This window comes from Amblyomma americanum, chromosome 1, assembly GCF_052857255.1.
Source record: "Amblyomma americanum isolate KBUSLIRL-KWMA chromosome 1, ASM5285725v1, whole genome shotgun sequence".
In the NCBI taxonomy this organism is placed as follows: Eukaryota; Metazoa; Arthropoda; class Arachnida; order Ixodida; family Ixodidae; genus Amblyomma; species Amblyomma americanum.
Window position 1 is genome coordinate 538119962 of NC_135497.1, and position 24784 is coordinate 538144745.

Sequence of the window (24784 nt, forward strand, 5' to 3'; positions counted from 1 at the left end):
GATGGACACTGTCCTCACCGGCCTCAAGTGGCAAAGTTGTCTTGTATACCTGGACGACGTTGTCGTTTTTTCAGAAACTTTTGAACAGCATCTCGTGCGCCTGCGAACTGTCCTCAGAGCCCTCCATTCCGCTGACCTTACGCTGAAGCCCCAGAAGTGCCACTTCGGTTACACAGAGCTCAGGTTCCTCGGTCACGTTGTGAGCGCCGACGGAGTTCGACCCGACCCCGACAAGACAGCCGCCGTCGCCAATTTTCCTACTCCGACTGACAAGAAAGCTGTCCAGCGTTTTCTGGGTCTCTGTGCATATTACCGACGGTTTATTGCGGACTTCGCAAAGATTGCAGAGCCGTTGACGCGCCTCACCAGGAGCAACACCTCCTTCGTTTGGACAATAGACCAAGAGACGGCTTTCTCTTCGCTCCGCCAACGCCTTCAGACATCTCCCGTTCTTGCACACTTCGACGAAGAGGCCGACACCGAGATCCACACCGACGCCAGCAATATCGGTCATGGAGCTGTCCTTGTCCAACACCAAGAGGGCATTGAGAGAGTTATAGCCTATGCTAGCCGTACTCTCTCCCGCGCCGAACGCAATTACTCTACGTCAGAGAAGGAATGCCTTGCTGTCGTATGGGCCACCATGAAATTTCGCCCTTACCTTTACGGCCGCGCATTCAAAGTCGTAACCGACCACCACTGCCTATGCTGGCTGGCTAATTTGCGAGACCCGTCTGGACGATTGGCCCGCTGGAGTTTACGGCTCCAAGAATTCGACATTACCATCGTATATAAGTCGGGCCGTAAACACGAAGACGCCGACACGCTGTTGCGTGCACCACTCGACTCTTCCGGTCCCGAAATCGACGACGACAGCGGTTTCCTCGGTATACTTAATGCATCGGACATAATAGCCCGGCAGCGGGCTGACACGGACCTCCGACCGCTGATTGACAACCTTGAAGGTCACGCCATGCCTCTACCACGACACTTCGCTCGACGTCTCGGCTCTTTCTGTTTGCGCGAAGGTATCTTATACAAGAAGAACTCGAGAGGCCAAGAAAGAGCTTACCTTCTGGTACTTCCGGCCGATCTTCGCGCCGACATTTTATTGGCATGCCACGACGAGCCCACTTCAGGCCATCTGGGTTTTTCCCGGACGCTCGCCAGGATACGCAACATGTACTACTGGCCCGGACTCTCGGACGATGTCCAAAGGTACGTAAAAAGCTGCCGTGAATGCCAGCGCCGGAAGACGCCACCGCTTAAGCCGGCGGGTTTTCTCAAGCCCGTTACTACACCCCGCTCTCCGTTCGATCAAATAGGAATGGACCTTCTCGGTCCTTTTCCGTTGTCACTCTCAGAAAACAAGTGGATCATAGTCGCTACTGACTATTTGACTCGCTACGCCGAGACCAAGGCGATACCCTGTGCCACAGCTTCAGAGGTCGCCGACTTTTTCATGCAAAACATCGTCTTGCGGCACGGAGCAATGGGCTAACCGAACGCTTAAACAAGACCATTGCGGACATGCTGTCAATGTACGTAGACGTTCAGCACAAAACTTGGGATGAGGTGCTACCGTACGTCACATTTGCGTACAACACGGCCCTCCAGGAGACTACACGCTTTACTCCCTTTCGTCTTGTATATGGACGTGAAGTCCAGAGCATGCTTGACGCGATGCTACCATGCCTCGATGACGACCAACTCGCACCCGATGTTCATGAAATTGCCCAACGCGCTGAAGAAGCCCGTCAGCTTGCCCGCGTACACATCGGCCAGCAGCAGGGCACTGATGCGCGCCGTTACAACCTTCGACACCGACAGGTCGACTACAATCCCGGTGAACAAGTTTGGGTGTGGACACCTGTCCGCCGCCAGGGCTTGTCCGAGAAACTACTCTGCCGGTACTTTGGCCCCTATAAAGTGCTACGGCGTATCAGTGATGTTACCTATGAAGTGGTTCCCGACGGTGCCGCGCAACCGAGACGTCGACAGCCCAACAGCTCTGACATTGTGCACGTTGTGCGGCTTAAGCCGTACTATGCCCGATAACGGCTTAGCGGCCCTCCGTTGTGACTCTGTGTGTGCTCCGTTTTCCTCGCGTTCTTCTCTGTTTCCCTTCTGAACCTTAGCGCGCCTACGCTGCTGGCGGCCCCACTGCGATGCCCTTCTTTTTCGGAAGGGGGAATAATGCCACCTAGTGTTGCCAGGTGGCGCAAGCTGTCCGCGAAGACGATGAGGTTGCGATCGTGCTATCGCGGATCGGCCGCCATTACCGTCTCCTCTTGCTGACTCCAGCTGTTGAAGCGTCTCTCCGTGAGAACTCCGTGACAGTATTCCAAAGCACAGTGCACAGAGACGCAAGACCACACGAAAGGACAAACATGGGCACTGCATTATGGTTTATGTGCTGTGTTTCAGAAATGAATTCACTGCACAGCATCCGCACTGTTGAACAACTACAGACATGTCATTTTAATTTTAGCTGAATATTTTCTTCTCTGTAATAGTGTATAAGACATCAGTATACATGGACCACCCCGTGGTATTTCCCCAAGACTGCTAAATAATTTAGAATTGAATTTCTTGTCTCATGCTGTATTGGTTTCAACAACTGAACGATGGCTGTGACGAGGAGGGAGTGTTTAGATCACGTGAGGCATGACATCACAATGCTTAAGGTAGCCAGCTTCAAGAGCTGGAATATATTTCATGCCTCACGTGACCTAAACACTCCCAACTCATCGCAGCCATCGTTCAGTTGCTGAAACCAATACAGCATGAGAGAAGAAATTCAATTATAAATTATTTAGCAGTCTTGGAGGAATGCCACAGCCTGCTGCATATATACTAATGTCTTATAGTACATCATTTGAAGGAAGGAAACAATGCAACCAAAAACTGTGTCTATAGTCCTTTAACCAGCGACCCCAAGCTGTACTCGTCATGGGAGATTGTACAATGACGCCAATGATGAGTTGCACACTTCCAGCCCGATGTTGCAATGCTACCACCACCAATGACAAGTTACCGATCGGCAATTGCGTTGGTAGCAATTTTCAACATTATGGAGGTTGTTGTCCTAGAAAAGCACTTCGCACCTTCAGCACGTTTTAAGCCTGACAACAGTCATTTTTGTCAAAAATTGGCAAAAATCGGGAATCAGGAAGAATCAATTTGCCGGTTAAAGGGTTAAGAATTGCTTCTCAGAATCCAGTTAAAGTGCATCTAAAAACCTCTCCAAAACAAACAACCCAGCCATACTCACCACTGCTTTGTGATGTCAAGCATCATAACAACTCCGTTGGTGCCCTTGTAAACATCAATGAACTCTGCATCCAAGGCTGCCTCCTCGGGCATCTACCACAGAAGAGCACAGTGAAAGCATTCAGGCACTGCACGTTCACCACACACATGGGCAGAACACCATACACCTGGCTTCAAACACTCTTTTTGGAAAGCAACATTAACGCGAACGATGGCATGAAGCTTTTACTGCACGAAACACTCATTTTCACCTAAACTCGAATACGCAGCATCAGCATGGGATCCTTGTCACCAGAACTTAACGCACTCACCTGAGATGGTCCAAAATACAGCTGCTCGATTCATTATCTCTAACTACAACAGAACTGCAAGCATAACCAGCATGAAAGCTAGTCTCGATCTGCCATCCCTTGCGTTCCGTCGTCGTGCATTTCGTCTTCGCCTTTTTCATAAACTTTTTCACCATTCTTACCTGCGTGAAGAACTTATTTCACCACCACAGTATGTGTCACCATGGATCGATCATGCCCACAAGGTTGGAATACCATTCTGCAGAATGAAAACCTACTTTCATTTGTTTTTACCCCAGACATCCGACGAGTGGAATAACCTTCCCGCACCACTGGCACTGATTAATAATCACCATTTATTTCAAGATGTATTAGCTAACATTGTGTAACTAGCAACCTTCTGTAATATTATGCTCATATTTCTATGCTTTGTTACTTTGTACAGCCACTCCCCTCTATAATGCCATATGGCCCTGAGGGTGTTTTAAATAAATAAAATAAATAAGGGTCCCGTCCAGATGAACCCAGTGTGGACAATGTCACATGTTGAGCTGTGGAATAAAAATGATTAAAACACGAGTTAAATTGTGATAACGAGGTCGTAGTATGACTCAAATGTAATTATGACAAGCAAGGATGCAAAGTAAATTAATTGCACTGAAAATAAAAATGGGGAAATTAGTTGGGAATCGAACCCATGACCCCTGGGCGATGGTTCAGACATGCTACACCTAATCCATTAAGGCACGTTCGTTCAGCTTCCCACAAAACACATAACTTCTATAAAACATCTTCAAACAACTCCAAACATCTAGCAACGCCTAACTCTAACTCTAGACTGAAACGTTTAGGAAACATCTCAGCAATGGAGGTTTATCCACAAAAGTTTTACAAACATACTGACAAAAGAGGTTTATTTACAAATGTTTTAAAAAGTTCCGTAAATATAAGTTTTCCACGCAACATTTTAAGAATTTCTATGACGAGAAGTCTACTCGGGAACGTATTAGCAAGGTTTTTTCACAGCAATTTGTTCCGAACGTATCTTTGCATGTATGTCCAAGTACTTGACACAAACGGTCGGTAGATGTGAACTAATGCTGCAGTGAACCCCAAGTCCAATCATATGAATTTTTATGCATCTTTTATTTCGGTGATTAGTGACGACTGAGCTAGTCATGTACGTGACTCAGCACCAATTAACATAGAATAATTTCGCACGGCCGTTAGGGCAGCAGGAATGTCCAGGCAACGAACATTGCAAATAGCATGCTTCTTTGAAGTCAATATACAATAAGAGTAATAAGAGCAATATTGAGTGCGCATCAGACGTACCGTACGTAGTAGAGCGAGAGACAAATTCTACGGCTATGCTGGTTTCAAGCTCCACGCACACCGCTGGCAGGAAGTGATGAACTGATGAAACTATGGCAGAGACTGATGAAGCGGGTTTTCTTGCCTTATTTGCAATGTGTATTTATGTTGCAAAAGGCAGCTGCCTGCCCTTTGCAGTTCGAGCTATATTGCACATATCCGAGCAAACAAAATCTGCAGCTCTAAAAAAGGCATGAGCACTAAACCTAATGAAATCCTACCGGTTGATTTTAGAGGGTTCTAAATATATAGCATATTGAACTTGAGTCTATAGGCTTCATATAGGCAGCCATTTCCAAAAAATAAAAATGTCTGAATATGGCCTTAACCAGTTCTTGCGAAGAAGTTTTCTAGACCTTTTTTGGCAGAGCATTAGCAGGCATATATATATATAACACCTCTTTTTGCCTCATTGTCTGGAAAACATCCGAAAATAGATTTCTTCTAGACATTAACGTATACTTTTATAGACGTTTGTTACACGTTGCGTAGCCGTTCCTGAGCTTCGTGGGTTGGTTAAAGAGAGACCTTAAATATCTTGTGCTGAAGGAAAAAAATATTTAAAATAAAAATAAAATCATTGCAAAAGAAGAAGATGCACACTCTTCCGAAAGACGAAGATGAACCTGTGCTTCAGCGGCAATGCCGTCGCCGCGTGTGCCTGTGCTTGGCCTGGGTGACGTCTGTCTGCTTTCGCCGCTGCTTCCGCCGCTGCTTCCGCCGTCCCAGTTACTTTAAATAAACCCCCATCTTACATTATATAAATAAAGAACAGTGTCCGTGTCTGCAAAGTGACATGCAAAGAGGACCTCAGGCCACTGAAAGGGCCCCTTAATGCAGGGATTCTCAAACTGGGTTCCATGGAGTGCCTTTTGGAGTTCCCTGAGCACCTAAATCCATGTACGGCTCAAACCTCCTCCCTTTCTTTACCGGCTTTATTTTGGGACTAAGTGTGCTGTAACTGTTAATAATAGACAGCTTCAAATTGAATTTGGGCATTTCTTGAGGTGCATGGTCCTTTCTGCACGCATGTCGGGCAGCAAGGCATGAAACCCAAGACTCGTGGGATATGCCTAGCTTTGTCTCTCGTCTTTTTGAAATTTATAAGGTTTTCATGTGTTGGGTATCTACAAAACATTCCCCATGCTTTTTGTTTCTTTTTTTCTTCTTTACATTCTTTTGAATACCAAACCTTACGATTTTTTCGTACTACTCCCAAGGACTGAGGAATAGACAGGCATGAGCAAGTAATTATACACATTGTGAGCATTTTATTATGTTTGTCAACATTCAGAACAACTAAAAAAATTTTCTCTAGACTAGCATTTTCACGAAACAGTGCTCAGATGGCCAAGTGTAACTTCCAACAGCAAGGTTTGCTCAGGATGATCGATGGTGAAGGTGACAAGCCGATAATTTAGACAGGCAAATGATCACTTACGCACAGGTGATCTAGAACATCCAATTTAAAATCGGTAAAAACAGAGGGCGAACTAAAAGACAAGTCAATGCAGTTCATTTTTCCTGAGCTTGAGAGCAGTATGTGTTTTTGCCAGCAATGAGGAACCAGATATCATTGCTTAGAATAAAATTTTATAAAATACAACCTCTAGGATCAGTTTGTGCACTTCCCCAAAAAACCGGAGTGGGCATTAACATCTCCAACTATGAGAAATGGCTCTCGTAGCTGTTCTCAAGGTGTGTCTAAATCATGAAGTTAACTGTTTGCTATGGCTAAAGGTATACAGATGGTGATGGTGACTGCAACAGCTTCGTATTTGGTTTTAAAGCTCAATTTGGCAGGTCGCAATACCGGTCTGGATAACAATAGCAACACTTCCAGAGAGCTTACTTGCTTGCCCTCGGTCACACTTAAAGAGTCGGTTTTCTGTAGGTATAAAGCCACAGGTGAAAATGTGTCTAAAAGCTCTTTTACATCGCTGTGGTTACTTAAATGGTCCACAGCAGTTGCAGCGTATAAGCAATGCCATGTTGGATGATTTTGGGTGTAGTTAAAAACTTAACAGTTTTGATAACGTGGCATTACTGAGGTCTCCTCTTTTCTTTCTCGCTTAAGACAGCTGTGCTGCCGCTGCATTGGAGGCGAATTCTGCACCGTGTCCATCGCCTCACTAGAGGCTCTGGACGACCACAAAGAATCAACGGGTGTGCAATTTGTGGGCCTCTCCCGACTAAGAGAAACCTTACTGGCAGCCAACTGAGCCGCTGGGCCCTTTTTCAGAGGTGGCAGGGCAGCCATAGCCGCGTCTTCCCACGGCGTGGATGCCCCTGCCTCAGGCTCACTGTGTGTGGCCTGGGCAGGTGCCGCAAGCCAGTGTGGTGCCCCCCCCCCTCACACCACATCGACAAAATTTGTTTTTGGCTCTGAACTGGAAGGCTGAGGGGAGTAGTTTTCACGTTTCTTGATAAGTTATGTTTTCCTTTGTCTTTATAGTCATTATCTTATCTCTTTCTATCTCTTCCAGGCCAGAAATGACCTCGAATATGCAGGGTGGTTCCTTTCACAGTTTGCGCACAGTGGTACAGCATTGCAGCCCACAGATTCATGATCATTAGATGCATATTTGGCACAGGTTTGGCAGCCGCGACAACTCTGGGAGCCATGGCCGTATTTTTGACACTTGAAGCACCGCCTGGGATTTGGGATGCATGGTCTTAGTTATTTTCATATCCATACCCTACTTCTATGTATTCAGAGTTGGCTGAACATAAAGGAAAATACTAAGTGCTTTGTCAGTGTTTCCTTGCCATCTTTTCAGATTTTGATACGATGGAAACCGGTGGTGTTCCAGTCTTTTAGGCCCACCAACAATTCTTCTTCAGAAAGATTGAGGAAATTGCGTTCGGATATTACGCCTTTCACTGTGTTTTGTGATTGATGAGAACTGATGGATACAGTATGCCTCCAAAGGGCACTATGGTTGGGAGTTTGGAATATTACGCGACAGCATATACAGCTCATTCCCTCGAAAAGCCATCGGCGTTGTCGGCACCACGTGTCGGAAATAATCGGGGGCTCCACAAAAAAAAAATCGTATCATGGTAATTTGTGGTTCTAGTGATTGATGGTTGACTGGTGTGTGAGAGGCGATGACGAGTTCATGAAATCATTGTAGCTAATTGATTCATTAACAAAATGAGCAATTAAAAAATTGGAACTAGGGGGGTCAAAGTTGTCAAAATGCTCAGAATGAAAAAGTCAATGATTGATGATGGTAATAAAGAAAATTTTCAGCGTGTATTTGATCAATTAATCAATTGAGACAATTGAAAAAAAAAATACGTTCAAAGGTGTCTCCAACTGGCAAGGCATCGCGCCGAACGGGTGATGGCGTTCCGTGGGCTCCCTGGCAGCGCTGCAACACGCTATCGCGTTCCACTATTAACGCAAGAAGCGTCCTCAAATTTTTGCACTTTGTTGCGGATTTGGAGGAGTAGATTGCGACTGGCCAGCTTCATAACCTTGTAGCCAAGGCCCAATGCCCAAAGCATCAGTGAGACATTTAGAGACCGTGAATGGTAAAATGACTCGTGCTGGTTTCTCTGTTTCACTATTTACCACATGGTACCACAGGAAAACTTCTTTTGTTCTTTGCAGGAATTCTGCCATGACTTCGGTCCGCCCTCTTTTATGGTGGGGGTTTAATGTCCCAAAGCGACTCAGTCTATGAGGGACACCGTAGTGAAGGGCTCCAGAAATTTCAACCACGTGGGGTTCTTTAACGTGCACTGACATCGCACAGTACACGAGTCTCTAGAATTTCGCCTCCATCGAAATTCGACCGCTACGGCCGGGATCGAGCCCGCGTCTTTTGGGTCAGCAGCCGGGTGCCATAACCACTGAGGCACCGCGGCGGACGGTCCGCCCTCTTTTGTGAGGGCGACTGTTTGGTGGGAAAGACGGAGCCACGGAACATATGTTTTATTCGGCCGTGGTGCCAGCCGCCTACCAAGGAGCCCATAGAGGAGACGGGACAGGAACTTGCCAGCAAGTCCTACCCACACCAGCCATACACTACCACTGCAACCAAATATAGCGTAATGTAAAGTAGCTCACCAGAAAAGGTTAACCCTAGCCTCCAGGAAAAAAAGAAAAACTAAGACAGCAGGAGGAGACAGGAACATGGTGAGAAGGAGGACAGGAAAGTGAAAGATGGAGAGGCGGACAGGAAAAGGTGACTGCCAATTTCCCTCAGTCAGGTCAGGCCAGAGCTGCCGTCTACGGGAAGCTGGGGCCAAAGTGGTGTGTTGCCTCCACCGAGGGGCCTTAAAGGTCCAAATGCTCGGCATTGGCTCAACCACCAGGATCCCTTTTTCCCCAAACACAGCGATTCCACAAACAGCTAAGCGCGGGTACTGGGATCAGTGGTGACGCACTGCTCACCAACATCCCCCTGCGGGGATGTCCCTAAGAATGCTCAGGAACCCGTGGTGTTGCAACTCACCATCACCTGCATGTTGCAGATGCCCCTTCAAGGATTACGAGAAAGCATATGACTCAGTCAAAGCCTCAGCAGTCATGCACGCATTGCGGAATCAGGGTGTAAAAAAGCCTTATGTAAAAATACTGGAAAACCAATGTCTACAACGGCCATACTCTACAACAGACCGTATTCACACTACAAGCAGGTGATAGAGAAATGCGCAGAATATAACCAACCCCTATACATTGCGTTCATTGATTACAAGAAAGCATTTCACTCAATGGGAACCTCAGCAGTCATGTAGGCATTGCGTAATCAGGGTGTAGAAGAGTCTTATATGAAAATACTGGAAGATATCTATAACGATTGCACAGCTACCATAGTCCTCCATAAAGTCAGCAATAAAATTCCAATAAGGAAGGGCGTCAGGCAAGGAGACACGATCTCGCCAATGCTGATCACCGTCTGGTTGCAGGAGGTGTTCAGAGGCCTGGAACGGGAACAGTTGTGGAGAAGATTCAATGGAGAATAACTAAGTAATCTGCGATTCGCTGATGACATTGCCTTGCTAAGTCACTCAGGTGCTGAGCTGCAAAGCATGATCAATGAGCATAATGGTAGGTCTTAAATTTAACATGCAGAAAACCAAAGTAATGTTCAACAGTCTCACAAGGGAACAACAGTTCACAATTGGTAGCGAGGCGCTCGAAGTGGTAAGGGAATACATCTACTTAGGACAGGTAGTGACAGCTGATCCGGATGATGAGAGGGAAATAACTAGAAGGATAAGAATGGGGTGGAGCGCACAGGGCAGGTTCTCTCAGATCATGAATGGCAGTTTACCAGTATCCCTCAAGTGAAACGTATACAACAGCTGTATCTTAAAGGTACTCACCATTGGGCAGAAACATGGAGGCTAATGAAAAGGGCTCAACGTAAGTTAAGGACAATGCAACGAGCTGTGGAGAGGGAAACGATAGGTGTAACGTTAAGAGACCAGAAGCGGGCAGAGTGGGTGAGAGAACAACCGCGGGCTAATGAATGCAAAGGCAATATAACCAATGGTCTTTAAGGGTAACAGAGTGGATTCCAAGAGAATGCAGGCATAGCAGGGGGCGGCAGGAGGATAGGTGGGCGGATGAGATTAACAAGTTTACGGGGATAGCGTGGCCATGGCTGGCGCGGTAGACAGGGTTATGCACGATATGATGTACTGAAAACTTCAGCTGCGCCCCACACACATGCATTGTATGAAATGTACATAACACAGACATATAGTGCACTTTGGGAAGTAACATGTCTTTTTGCATTAAATTAACGGGAAGGATGTGTCAATAAAAACACAAAATATGTTCTCTCTTTTCCGAACACTGGCCCAGCACTGAGGTTACGATCATCGACCAGCAGTGCGACCAATTTTAACAAGCCACAAGAGCAAAGAAAGGGGGTACGAAAACCCAAGTAAAGTGCGGCTGTGCACCGAGCAGGCCGACAATGATACATCCACCCACCTCTTTCTGCAGTTTTTCCTTGCTGAATTATGGCATCTTTAATGCAACATAATAATCTAGAAGATGTGCTGTTATACTTCCTTTGTGCTCAGCGCATGGAAATGCAATGCGATGCTTATCAAGCATTTTACACTCGAGGCTTTGCAGCAGGTTGTGTCGCCTGTGTGCCTACACCGACAGTGCGCTGTTTTCCCAAGCAGGCGAAGCAGTTGGCTTTAAATGTTTTTGAAGCACTTCGCGTCGATTGCGGGGGCAGTTCAAGTACAAACGCGATCATCAAGAGGACGGCGAAACTCACCCAGGTGAGCAAGCGAACGCTTTACCAGTGGACAAGGCAGAAGATGAAGGCGGGCCGAGTGTTGCCACTGAAGAAGCGTGCTGGTGGAAGAGGTTGCAAGCAGACAAAGAAGCTGGACGATTTTGACCCGAGCTTGTCGCAAAGGGTGGTACGCAGCTTTTTGCAGAAAGGAGAAATTCCAACTATTGCCAAGGTGGTGGCGCATTTCGAAAAGGGCGACATGCTACCGAACGTGTCCACAGCGACAATGCAGAGAATGCTGGAAAAACTTGGCTTCCAATACAAGAAGCCCTCTCGGAATGCAATGCTAACCGGAACAACGCGCATTGTAGTGTCGCCGCCGATACCTGCGCCAGGTAGCGGAGCTGCAACGCCAGGGTAGACCTAATTTTTTCACCGACGAAGCGTGGGTCAAAGCTGGCCACACACGAAGTTTAGTGTGGACTGACTACACCATCCAGTGTGTGCACGAAGCACATCGATCCGGACTGTCTACTAGTCTACAAAATTCCAATGGCAAAGGTGGCAGGCTTATTGTGAAGCACTGTGAAGTGAACGAGGTTTTGCCGAAGGCGCAGCGTAAGTTTTCCGAGCTAAGAAAAACTCGGGCGACTAACACAAGGAAATGAACGCAGAACACTATGAAAAGTGGTTCTCCCAGAAACTTCCACTACTACCACCAGCAGCATTATAGTTATCGAAAACGCTTAATATCATTACGTGAAGCAGGATAAAGTGAAGTGGATGAGCAGCCTCAGTAAGGACATACAGGCTTGGCTGTCCGGAAAAGGCATCACGTGGAGCAGCGACATGGTGAAGGTCGAGCTCATGAAGCTTGTCAACAACGTGAACATTGCATCGCTGAAGCTGCTGGCCATCTCGTTGTGCGCCTGCCACCCTAGCCAACCGAACCCGATAGAGCTTGTTTGCAGCGACATCAAGGGTTTCGTGCAGAGCCAAAACAAGACGTTTAAGCTCCAAGACGTGGAGCTTCTCGTTTGGCAAGGCATCACGCAAGTGAGTGCTGAGAAGTAAAAGAATTTATGTGCAGCATGTTATCAGTGAGGAAGATGTGATGAGAAAGCTGGACCACACTATCGACGATGTTGTTGGCCAAGGACCGGCTATTGTTGTCATCCTGGAGGACGACACAACCAGCAGTACTGAATGGAGTTGTGATGAGGACGATGAGATGAGCTCCTTTAACATGCAAACGTGATTCCTTAAAGGGGCCATGACAGCCTATTTTCACACATACCTTGCTTATCGCCTTTAATTCCCAACAGGTTAAATTACAATTCCCCCAATTTTCAGTTGATTTTGTGTGGTAAGTATTTTTAAAACGAATTTCTTTCGTTTCTTTTACGAACTGCTTGCTGGTCTGGCAACCTCGGATCGCTGACGTCACGAACGCATACACGCCACGCGTCGTCTGCTGCGATGTTGAGGTGCTTGCATGCACACTGTAGACAGCGGTCGCTAGAAAAGTTTTTTTCTTTTAGCCTAGCGAAATAAAATGCATTTTCCGTGTTCTCTTTTGGGAAGCCATCAACTTAGTATGCGAGCTGAGTGATCCTTGGGAAAGCGGACTTGCTCGTGGCGCCCGTTTTGAGATTGTTGAAGAAACAGAAATCGATGGACCCCTGCTTTATTAACTACGCTTAGAAGGATGCTGTTCGTATGTTATGAATTTGGTCTCTTTTGAGCAGTCAGGTGCTCCCACATGTGAAAAGCGGCACGTGCCACGCATGCATTCGCCGATGTGCGCCATGAAAGCTGCAGAGTTTTGTACCTAGCTCCCAAGTTCTTGTCCGCTATTCATCACTAGATAATTAAACTCAAATTATCAAAAGGTGCACTACAGTAACCTTGAGGCACGAAAGGAGTAGAGAAAAGTGCCGAGTGCGACGACTTCCGCCCTGAATGTACGCGTTTGTAAGTCCAACATACATTTCCTTCGACTCATAGAACCTTTTTGCAGGAACCAAGCCGCTTGCAAAACCCTACGTGACTCGAATGCTTTCACTGTCCGCACCGATGAATAGTCGCCGCTGTCTAAATGACTGCTTCGAAATAATAGTACAGCCTTTTGCTGTGTGTCCGCATTGTGCCCCAGGAGTGCGACAATTACGACAACTGCAGCCCCGCGCTGAGCTTGTTTACATGGCTATGCGCAAACAGTACTGCTCGTTTGCGTGAAATAAAATGCCAGGTGGGTTATCCTTATCTTAAATATTACGTACTCTTGCTAACAAATTGCACTTTTACTCATTTGCACACCATGATAACACAGCAATAAGCGCCGACGATGCTATATCGCCTGCTTGGGAAATGCCTCGCGTAGGATACCGGCGCTTTCCGTTAATAGTATCTGCTTTCTCTTATGTCACTAATATTTAATTTTAGATCCGTTTAGCTAAAGATACGTTCGGACATTACTTAAATTAATGAAAACAACCAGATTTGCTGTCCACAGTCAACGCCAACGGCTGCTGCCGGCTGTCTTCTGCACATGCTATCCTCACCGGGTCACATATATCGGAACTTCCCCCTTATTGTACTCACGTCCTGCGATGTAGGCAGTCATCGCTTTGAGGGCACTGTAGCCAAAACTACGCTTGACAGCTATTTGCAGGCGCTAAAACTTCTGAATTCGCTCTCCGCAATCACCGAAATCGCAAACACGAATCCTGCGTACTCGCTAGGCCTCGTCACAAAAGGGGCCGGCGGTCCACCGTCAACCGAAATTCAAGAATATGGGAAAAGTTTCTCACTGATTAGTAACAAAGTGTGAAGATATCATATGAAGCCGCTTGTTTCACTTTTTTTTGATACGGATAAGGTACACAAGCGGTTTTTCCGGCCGTTACCTCACCGGGCGCGAAGCTTTCGCTCGGCCGCACAAGCCCAGGCCACGGCGGCGAGCGGCACCATCATGCGGCATTTTCTGCCCGTGTCGCTTGCCTCGCCAATCGGTTTTATGCGCAGGCACCGAATGAAAGCACATCGCTGGTGCACGCACATCGCATATGTCGTCGTGGCTATAGCATGAGGTCCAACAAGTTTAATAATTCTTAAATTTATAGAATGTCATACCAACTAGTCCCCTACCACTCTCTTCTGGTTCCCACTAAGCTGACTCTTTAACATTAATTACTACGATACGTGACCGTTGATCGTGCTGGTGTCGTCGTCGGTCTAGAGTGACAGACCAGTGCGTCAGCGACGGCATTTGCGTAGCGATCAGCCCACCGACCATTCATCGCCGATCGGCCAATAGTGTGACCGGACCCTACCTATACCGAAGAAAAACTGCGTTACTGTTATTATCGCTTTTGCGGTACCAGTCATTCATATATGGGGGACGACTGCTACTTCAATCGCCCGTGAAAGTACAGGAGGGAATGAGACCTCGCTGCGCATATTGCAGCAACGAGAGCAGATGACGTTGCTCCGTGCATGCCGTAGCGACGTCACGAGAGCTTTCAATATGGCGGTTGCTGCCGGTAGGAGGAGTCTCCCAGTCTCAATTTCGATCGTATTTTTTAGAAAATACAGAGCGTCCAGGGCAGCCAAATTTAGGAAATTGAATCATAAGCTCTTACATCAGTTACTGAAGCACAAAACTGCAATATGAAGAACGACCATGTCATGGCCCCTTTAAATGAGTGTGCACAAGCCAGGACTATTCAGTACTGTCGCAGCGAGAGTAACGAAAATGCGAACGACATCGTCTCTGATGAGATATGGAAGACGCCATAATGGTTGGCTCCGGATTAACTTTGACCGCTTTGTACATTGACTTTCGCACAGTACATGGGCTGGTTTTGCATTTCGCCACCATCGACATTCAGCTGCCCCAGCCTACATTCGACCGAGCTTACTAACCATGCTACAGTAAATATATTTATTGAAAACTAAACATTTTGACAGATTTGCCTGTCTGGTTGGGTTTGAAGATTTTTAATAAACCGCACATCTCCAACCAAAAATTTTAATTTTAACCCAACGTTTCGAAGCCGACTCGCTCCTTCACCAGGGGTGACTGAGGGCAGTAGCTAGCGTCTTTTAAGTCTGGAGGGGAGGAGGGGGTCAAAGGAACGGCAGCTGTGATGAGAAAGGTGTCGGGGAGGGGGATGGGCTGAGGCTGTTAGTCATGTCGTCGCACTGCGGGGAGGCGGTCAATGGCAACTTTTTTTCGTTGAGTTGAAGAGCGAAGTCCCTGGTCATATACTGCGATCAGCTTTCCTTTTATTTGGTTGATGTTGTTCGGGGTGGTTTGGATGTGCCAGGATTCCAGAAGGAGCCTTTTGTGGTAATTTGTTTCGGTTCCGAGGATGCGGGTTTCTTCGAAGTTGATTCTATGGTCGGGGTCCTCGGAATGTTCGGCTACTGGATTGCGCTCTCTTGCGAATTTGCGGCCATCGTTTTTATGTTGCCGAAATCTTCCTTTGAGATTTTTGGTTTTGCCGATGTAGCTTGCGTCGCAGTCGGCGCAAGGAATTTTGTAGACAATGCCTTGGGCTCTTTCTCTCCGCGGCTGGTCTTTGGGGACAGGTAGGCAAAGCGCAACAGTGTTTGTGGGCTTGTGCGCAGCCTTAACCCCCCTGCCCCTCCCCCTCCCCCACGCCTTTCGCATCACAGCTGTCGTTCCTTTGACCGCCCCCTCCCCTCCATACTTAAAAGACGCTAGCTACTGCCCTCAGTCACCCCTGATGAAGGAGCCGAGTCGGCTTCGAAACGTTGGGTTAAAATGAAAATTTTTGGTTGGAGATGTGCAGTTTATTATAAACAAATTTATAAATGCATGACAGGAACACTGAAGATAACTGTGACTTCACAACACAGGAACTGATACGCACAGGTGGTGACAAAAAAAAGTGGGGTAAGTCCTTTTGGAACGGGCGTCTGCCTGTCCAAAAACAAACAAAAGAAAGAATAAAAAGACATCAAGCACCACTTACTAGGGATAGAAAGAAGGTAACTACTAGTGCACCCTCTTTCATATGGATGAGGCCACCTGACACTAATTGGCAGGGCAACAGGCGCGTAGGAACATAGTCATGTAGTGCACGCCATCCTTATTGGACGAGAGAGCTCTGCTTTTCGTAGTGCTGCAAACATCTTGTGAGACGGAGTATAGACGAGGTGCGCGAGCGCTCCCGTGCCTGTGCATTAAAATGTGGCATGTTCCTCGAAAACGATGACTTGGAAGACGCGCCAGAAATATGGATGCAGGGACATGTCTTTCTGTTCAGACTTCCTCCAGAACCGCTGTCACACCGCGGCAGCAGGCAGCAGTGTCTGTACTAAGAATTCGCATCATTAAGGAAAAAAAAAAAGCACGATGTTCACCTGCGATGCGAATGCGCTGGCAGTGCGCTTTCTGCAGTGATGTGCAGCCTGCTGGGTGACAGTGCGCCGCTTGCTCCAGGCTCGCTCAGTATCACTAGGCCTAGCGTGCTCCGCAATGAACCCGCAGCAGAATACGCTTTCAAACTAACCACCAATAATCGCAGAAATGTCTAATCTTGTTGCCACCTCTACAATAATTGAATGTTGGCATGAACGCACAGTCAATTTTCTGAACGCCTTCTTCAGCGAAGAGCGCGGAAAAACGGGCCAGGCGAGCTGCCTTGCACCAATGGCCGCGGGTCACACGCGCGGAGTCCGAGCCATCGGCAGAACAGTAATTACAAGCTGTTGTGCTCTCGATCACATCGTTATGTGCACATCTAAGTCTTGATTCCAATCTGGACTCCAATCTGGAACCAACTTGGTTGACGTCAAATTTGACAATAAAGTGCTCCGCCAGAGTCTCATTCTGGGCGGTTCCAGCCGGCCATCGTATGAAATGGGCCGTGAATATTTTTCCACTGTATAATCGAGGCTTTTAATGCATTAATCCTCTGGGAGATTCGGCAGGCCCACACCAATTCGCCGTAAAATGCGGGTCATCGCAAGAACGGGGGACGCATAATCGAGGCTTCACTGTATGTGGTAAATGTATGCATTCCTTGCAGTAGTCAAATGCACAACGGATTCAAGACACAGGAGATCAAAGCACGTCTCTGCGGTTGCAGCCGCAGAGAACATGAGATTGTCGCACACATCGCCATTCACCTGTCAGCTTAGCTGCTGATCACACAATCAGGGATTGTTGTTGGTGGCATCATGTCACAACACAGCTTTTTAATTGGCTAAATAGGGCACTTGTTGAGCTGCTCAGCCAGTCTTTCCGAAAACTGCCATAGGCAACACCAATATTTCAGTAATTACTAAAAAAATCAGGCAAGTTTCGATGTTCAATTACATCTCAAAGAACACAGACAATAATATGCTGCCTTGTGAGCGATGTTTGCTCTCAATTAGACCAGTACTAGTTGGCGCACAAGAATTTTTTTTTGATCCAGATGTATAAATACAGAACTCTCTTTATATTAGGTTTGTCAGCGGTGTCAATTCAAAATGGCATTTTCCTTCCTCAGACAGCCCAATGCTGCCAAAGTGACACTTTGCATGCTGAAGTGCAGTCACAGAAGGTGGCACTAAATTTGCCCATCTAAAATCTGTTCTACACATGCTCAGATTCACAGTAGGTATAGACTTGCTTGAGCTCCCTCAGAAGTCCTTTGAACTCAGACTCGGACTCACCAAAATTCACTAGAGCTCAGACGCAGACACAAGTACGAGTCCAAAAGAGTCTGAGTGACTGCACGCGCGAACCCACGTAACTACAGCTACAGTCCAAACATTTCCAGCAGAATCTTGATAATACAAGTCTCACGAGGTCACGAACAATATTCGCATCATCCAAAATTCGTAGCATCTTAAACAAAATTCATATGCAGTATTTACACAAAACTGTTTTCAGCTGACGGGGTTTACTTGCGGCCACACACCATCGCTAACTCTCGACATCAGGGATGCACAAGCCACATGCTGCTGCTCATTGCTCCCGGTATGCGACTGGCAATATACGCGCAGCAAGTACTTGGTGCTCGTGGGTGCGATGGCAGTCCATGCATTCATATCATCCGCAGTGGAGGTTGTTCATAACATCCGAATTTCTGCCCACTGCACACAATGCACTCTGGCAAGGCATTTCACAAATTCGTATCAACCGGGATCGTATCATCGAGATTCTACTGTATTAATTAATTCCAGCAAGAATGATTATTGCTAAGTCACCTGAACCTCAGTTGTGACCGCTGGCCAAAACAAGTTCTGTACAAACACCTGCTAGGTACAGTCATGAGCAAAAGTGATACACAACATGCAGCCGGTTGCAAAACACCATCTAGCTACAGTGACACGGGCCGAGACAGCTCAAGGGGGACCCATCTTATCTGCAAGCATGTCAGCTGACTCCATTCGGTGCGTTGCGCTACTTCTCGGTGAAATGCCAAGCGGTGCCGCAGCAGTACCGTACCTGTTAACCCTGAATTAAAACTGGACACCACAGGCATGGCATTTTGTTCGTCGACTTAGCATCACGCGAACGACATTTATGCTAGCAATATCGCAGCGCAGCAAGCACCAGTCATGCACTGGTTGCCTTGCCGTATCTCAACTGTGCAGTGAAAACAAAAATATGAACAAAAGCACCACTCACACGACTTTCATCGTGTTGGAGCGTTTAGGCGCGATGCATCAAGCCGAACTAACTGACATGCTTACTGATAAAATGGGACGCCGACACAACTGTCTCGACCTCCGATAGCTGCTGCCAGATGGCATTACAATGCAGCCTCTAAAGGAGGGCCTGGTGGCCCATAAACTGAGGAGATGAAATAAAATATACTAAGACTGCATTAATCAGCACCGGTCAACTTAGAATACTCATTCTCATATAGGCCTGACAATAGAGACCTCGAAGCACAATGAAAATCCCTCTCAAGTGAAGTGACTTGTCATAGGCGGGATAGGCAATTCAGTCCATTTGTCAGCCTGGGGAATTAATAGTTAAGTTTATAAGGGTTTAATGTCCCAAAACGACTCAGGCTATGAAGGACGCCGTAGTGAAGGGCTCCGGAAATTCCAACCACCTGGAGTTCTTTAACATGCACTGACATCGCACAGTACACGGGCCTCTAGAATTTCGCCTCCATCGAAATTCGACTGCCGCAGCCGGGATTGATCCCAGCTGCAGCGGTCAAGCTAAACTATTATTTCCTCAGGCTAACCTTAGGAAAGTTGTACAGAGCAGTTACTTATGAAGTGTCATTACATATCACATGTGGTGTATGTCACGTTAGCGTAACATGCCAGACACTCACCCCTTGAGCATCAGCAACTGTGTTGTCCAGCTTGAGGCCTTTGATGGGCTTTCGCTTTTTGCCCTTGTCCACCACATCCCATACTTCCACCTTGACTATGTCGTCAGTGGCCTTGTAGCTCCACTGGATGCTGGCCACCTGGGGCAGGACAAAGAGGCCACCACAACTTGGTCCACACGCACAGCACGAACGACACAAGAAAATCCCATCTTCCTACTTTATGCATTACCTTCTGAGCAATTTGTAGCCAAATATGCCTCTGGACAGTAGGCCTGAATCCAAGACTCAAGCTGCAAGTTGTACTAGAATTTTTTGCGACTAACACCAGGCAACAACATTTCTGCCACTACTGAGAGACCGCCAGAATCTAAACGGTAAGTATGGGAACACCACAGTATTCCACAGCCCCTGTGACTAAGACTAATCCAGGAGAGAGTTAAACTACCTGGCTGACACAACCAGCCTCTAACAATAATGGGCCTTCCCAAATCCAGCCGTGTAGTGATGAGACTGATCCAGCTCACCGGTTATATGTACTGAAATTCACAACTGCAAACCACACCACTGAGCCAATAAGTTTACCGGTGAATAAGCGAATCTGTGCAGATTATGCTGTTTTCAATACTGTCATCTATTAATACTGCCTAAAGCTACAGAGACAGCCCTGCTATTTTCTGCCAGTTTCCTCACACTACTGCGCTTGCGACATAATCTGCTCTTTTTTAGCTGTCCTATGCATGTTTCTTCCCTACTACCACGAATTTCTACAATGTCTGTTTTTTATCAAAGTGTGCTAATGTGCAGTCACATACAGAGGGGAGGCTGTACCATGACAGCAACGGGTCATGCCTTGAGGCGACATCGGGAAGGGTATGCAGTATTTGTAAATTTTGGCAACTATCCTCGAAGGTCTGATTATTAGTCTATTGTTGAACAGCATTCTGGAGGTGAACTTGGTAACTATGGGAAAACACGGATGTATCAGTAAGGACAGCATTTTCAGGACATGTGAGCATGTCCACATGGTTCTCCTGCTTCCACGGGTAGGTTCACTTGTTTCCACATTTACAGGAAATGTGGAAAGCTATTGATGGGAAATGTTCTCTATGCGCCACATGAGAGACACACAGGTTTTGCACTTGATCTACAGTTGAAACCCCATTTAACGAACTGATTCTTCATTTGCCATGACAGGTTTTTTGCGGCACAAAGACAAGACTACAAGGCAAGTGAAATCTTGTCCTGCAATATGTGTTGCAATCCTCAGCGACCTTGTCATAGGATTGCACTCGTCCTGTGGTCTTGTGTATTTGTCGTCTTTTTTTGCGCAAACAACCTGTCATGGCAAATGAATTAATCTAACCAACTAGATTGACAACACTTGCTAACAAAGTGATGAGCAGGCTCCAATTATTTCGGTAAATCGGGAAATTTGCAAAATTGACAATGGCATTTTTTGGGCCTAAGAAATCTAAAATTAGTGACACCCAAAGTAGTGACACCCAAAAGATACCACGGCATCGTATTTGTTGCGACCCGCACCTGCGCGTCCAAAAACAAGACGTTGGCGTTTTGGAGAGTATTTTGCTGTGAAGAAACCCGTGATCTTCAGCTGCATGCACTTCACCAGCAGTGGGTGCACACACTTCTCAAAGCACACAATCGCTTTCATAGCGCCCTCTGTTCAGTCATGGGCCCCAGCCGCTAAGAGGCCGAAGGCGTCCATCACCCTGCTTGGTGTGGGCATGGGAGCTTCAGCATCTTCCGCATCATCCACATGTTACGACTGCTCTTGTGCACCGGTAAAAAGCTGAACAATACATTTGTCATTTACGGCCTCAGTCAAGTCCTCATCTGCGTCAGCAAGGGCAGCCACAAGCTACCGCATTACATTGTTAAGATAACTTGAGCGTACCCAGAATTGTTCCTTGCACGCTACTATGCGAGACACTGTGAGCAAAATAAGTAGAAATTACCTCTTTTTTTTACGCAAATCTCCCGGGAAAAACTTTTTAACTCAGGTTTGATGGTCACGTTAGTTTCATTAGTTCGTGTTAATGAGAGCACTGAACCCTATGGGTACCTGCCGGGGCATTAAACTTTGTTCATTAAATCAGGAGCTTCATAAAATCAGTTTTCGTTAGACCGAGTTTTAACCGTAGTTCTTTAAGGTATGATGATCCCTACACTACACATCCATAGCCTAAGGAAGAACGTATTACGAAGTGGTATATCTGTAAAAGGCACGTCCTACTGGACCCCCAATGTTTTCGTGAGAGTACTTTTACTACATTGAGGGATCAGGAAGCTCTTTTTTTGTGGGTGTTTATATGAGGAAGAAATGTGAGCTTTCTGTGAAAAGTTGTGCTTAAAATTTTATGCACTCGCTTTACTGGAAGTATGGCTTTGTTTAGGCGCACGGTGGATCAATCTGAAAGCCCCTTTTGAGTGAGAAAAGAACAGCAACCAGTTATTATGGTGAAAACCTGAATTAATTTCTGTCTGCCCAGATCGCTACTTTGTTTAATATGAGTTGCATCTGACTCTTGCATGTTGATACCTAAGCTGGAGGATGTGCATGCAATTTTAAAGTCACCGACGCAGACAGAATGCATAACGGACTGCAGAATTATTTTAGATATGGAATTCATTTTTGCAACAAAGGTTTGGTTTTAGTATGTGGTTTAATGTTCCAAGCGACTCAGGCCATGAGGGATGCTTTAGTGGAGAGCTCGAAATAATTTTGAACACCTGCGGTTCTTTAACATGCACTGACGTCGCACAGTACACAGGCCACCAGCATTTCACCCACATTGAAATTCAACTGCCGTGGCTGGGATCGAACCTGATTGTGGTACTTAGAATACACCCCAGGGGTAGCCCATTTTCATGAATAAATTTCCTCGAAAGGATGGAACATAGGCATACATGAAATGAAGAATCAAAATAAAATTTTTCAAGCAATTACCGTAGCTACACGATTTCGACCTATTTTTCATATTTTGAAGGGGGGGGGGGGGGGCTTAAAATCAAAACCAAAGCATCGCACCGTAAATAAAGGAGAGACAAACGAGATATCAGGCATGCTACAGCATGGTTGCATTTTTGCTGCGTGGCTCCGTCGCATCGCTCTTGGTGCTGGCCTTGAGCAGCTGCTATGTCAACGCGCAGAACCAGCATCCCCACCCCGCGCGAGGCGGCTGATGGTGGCTGCCGATAAGCAGCAAACCAGCACCAGCCCACTCCCCAGACATGGCCGCAGATTGCGGCTGCTGAAAAGTGGCGGCGGCCCGATGACACATTCGCGTTCTACTCTTAATAGGCGTCATACAAGTTTTTTTTTTGCTTACTTTCAACTGGGCACTCAGCACTAAAGGAAGCGTCGATAGTTGATGTAAGGGTCACTGTTCCAATCATAAGAGACGGAAGAGCCGACGCCACTCTTTGGCTCTGATGCATTAGGCTACTGCCGGTCGCGTTCCAACGTTTTTAATGTAGTGATTCGTCATTCGTGATTTGTGCTCCGGGTCCGGTAAACAACTGGCATTCGTTCACAGCTACATTCAATATGGCTGTCATTCTTTACGCCAAAGAAATGAACAACTGCACGCTGGGCTGCAAGTTCAACGTTCACAACAGGCGATACAGGTGTAGCAGCTGCAGCGAGGCAAAATTTTCAGCTGTTCCACGTGATATCATGATGTGGCTGTTTGCAAAGTGCGGAATTTCACTGCACGTAGATGTTAGAACGATGAGCTGTGGGATCGCAGCAGCGATCACAACGGCAGTGCTAGTAAGGATGATGGCGCAAGTGTGAACGAGCAGTCCAGTGACTAATACATTTTCATTTTGGAATGTGCCCACAGGCGTGCCCGCGCGCGGCAGCTGACACGGGTTGGCGATAAGCGGAAGCCGCAGGATAGTGCTATCGCATTCTATTACTAAAGGCCAAGCGTAAACGACCCCAAGGTTTTTTTTTTTCCAGAACGGTGATGAGGGGGGGGTCGACTTACATTCTAGACGACTTACAATCACGTAAATATCGTAGGCATCCTGCCACAGATACATATGTCCACTAGGTCGCGAAGAATCCCAAACCTCCAGATGGTATTGTAAGCCTATTCCACATAAAAGAATACTGACAGACAGTTGCTTGTGTATGAACGCTTCAAAGACTGTTTTCAAAGCAAATGAGGTGGTTATTTGCAGAACATGCTTTTTTAAATCCACATTGGTGGACGTCAAGAAGTTCACGCGGTTTAAGAATAAACATTCGACTAATATTCAGCACACTTTCAAAAGATTTGGTAAGACAATGCGTGAGAGCTATTGGCCTGTAACTAACAGCCGAGGTTGGTGGTCTTCCTGATCTCAAGAATGGCACTATCATGACCACGCCTCCGGTATTTTTGCCAATTTTCATTATTCAAGAATTTCAAAAAAGCCTCTACAGCAGCTTCGGAGACGTGGGAAGGCATTTGATAATGTATTTCATTAGGGCTGGGTGCTGTCTGTTTACTGGCAGACAGTACTGTACGGATTTCTTGCAGTGAAATGAGCTGATTTTGCGACAACAAGCCAACAGATAATCGCCGGCCAACATCTGTTAATTCGGCATCGTTGCTTCGCCAGAAATTTGAGGAACAAGATGCTTGCCTGCCTGAAGGATCCATTGTTGTCTACGTAGACGCAAGCATACAAGACTGCAAAGCAACAACAGCTATCTACTGCCCGTGCAGACCTGCCCTGAATCAAACCTCTTGGTTTCAGCTTACGGAACCCCCTTCGTCCTTTTGTGCTGAGCTCGTTGCGGTTCAAGAAGCACTCTGCTCCGTGGCCGACATAACTATGCTCCCGTGGCCCGCGTTGTCATCCTCACTGATTCCCTTCAAGTTGTCCGGTTGCTACAACATGTTAGCCGCTGTCCCACAATATGTCAAGACATCCACCGGCTCGCGGCACGCATCCCGCAGCCAGTAGATATTGAGTGGGTCCCACGAGATCTGCTGATCTCTCAAAGCCAGGCAGATTTAGCGACCCACCTTGCGAATACAAACTCATCACCGCCTCGGCTCCTTCATTTGGACAACTTTAGCCTCCTTTCATCAAGAAAGGAACTCCTCCGCCGCCGCACACGCGCTCTCACCCCTCCATGTGCGGTAACCCTCCCACGCAGGTTTACCAGAGCAGAGGAGGTTGCGCTTAGGAGGATCCGGGTAGGGGTTGCCCTCACACCAGCCGTCACTCGGAAGTGGCCTCAGTACCGAGAATTGTTTCCTCGGCCAGTGGACACGAGGACATTGAGGCCGACATT

The 24784-nt window shown here is 46.9% G+C and overlaps 1 protein-coding gene across 6 annotated transcripts in view; it reads right to left on the reverse strand.

The window, feature by feature from the left end:
* Window positions 1-24784, reverse strand: part of LOC144116288 (rab-like protein 6) — a 149716-nt gene that overhangs the window by 107910 nt on the left and 17022 nt on the right. For all 6 annotated transcript variants that reach the window (XM_077651029.1, XM_077651024.1, XM_077651025.1 and 3 more), the window contains exons 3-4: window positions 19471-19608; window positions 3275-3366 (exon numbers count right to left, since the gene is read on the reverse strand). In XM_077651029.1, coding sequence (XP_077507155.1) covers window positions 3275-3366; window positions 19471-19608 — 230 coding nt within the window. The remainder of the gene's footprint in view (window positions 1-3274; window positions 3367-19470; window positions 19609-24784) is intronic.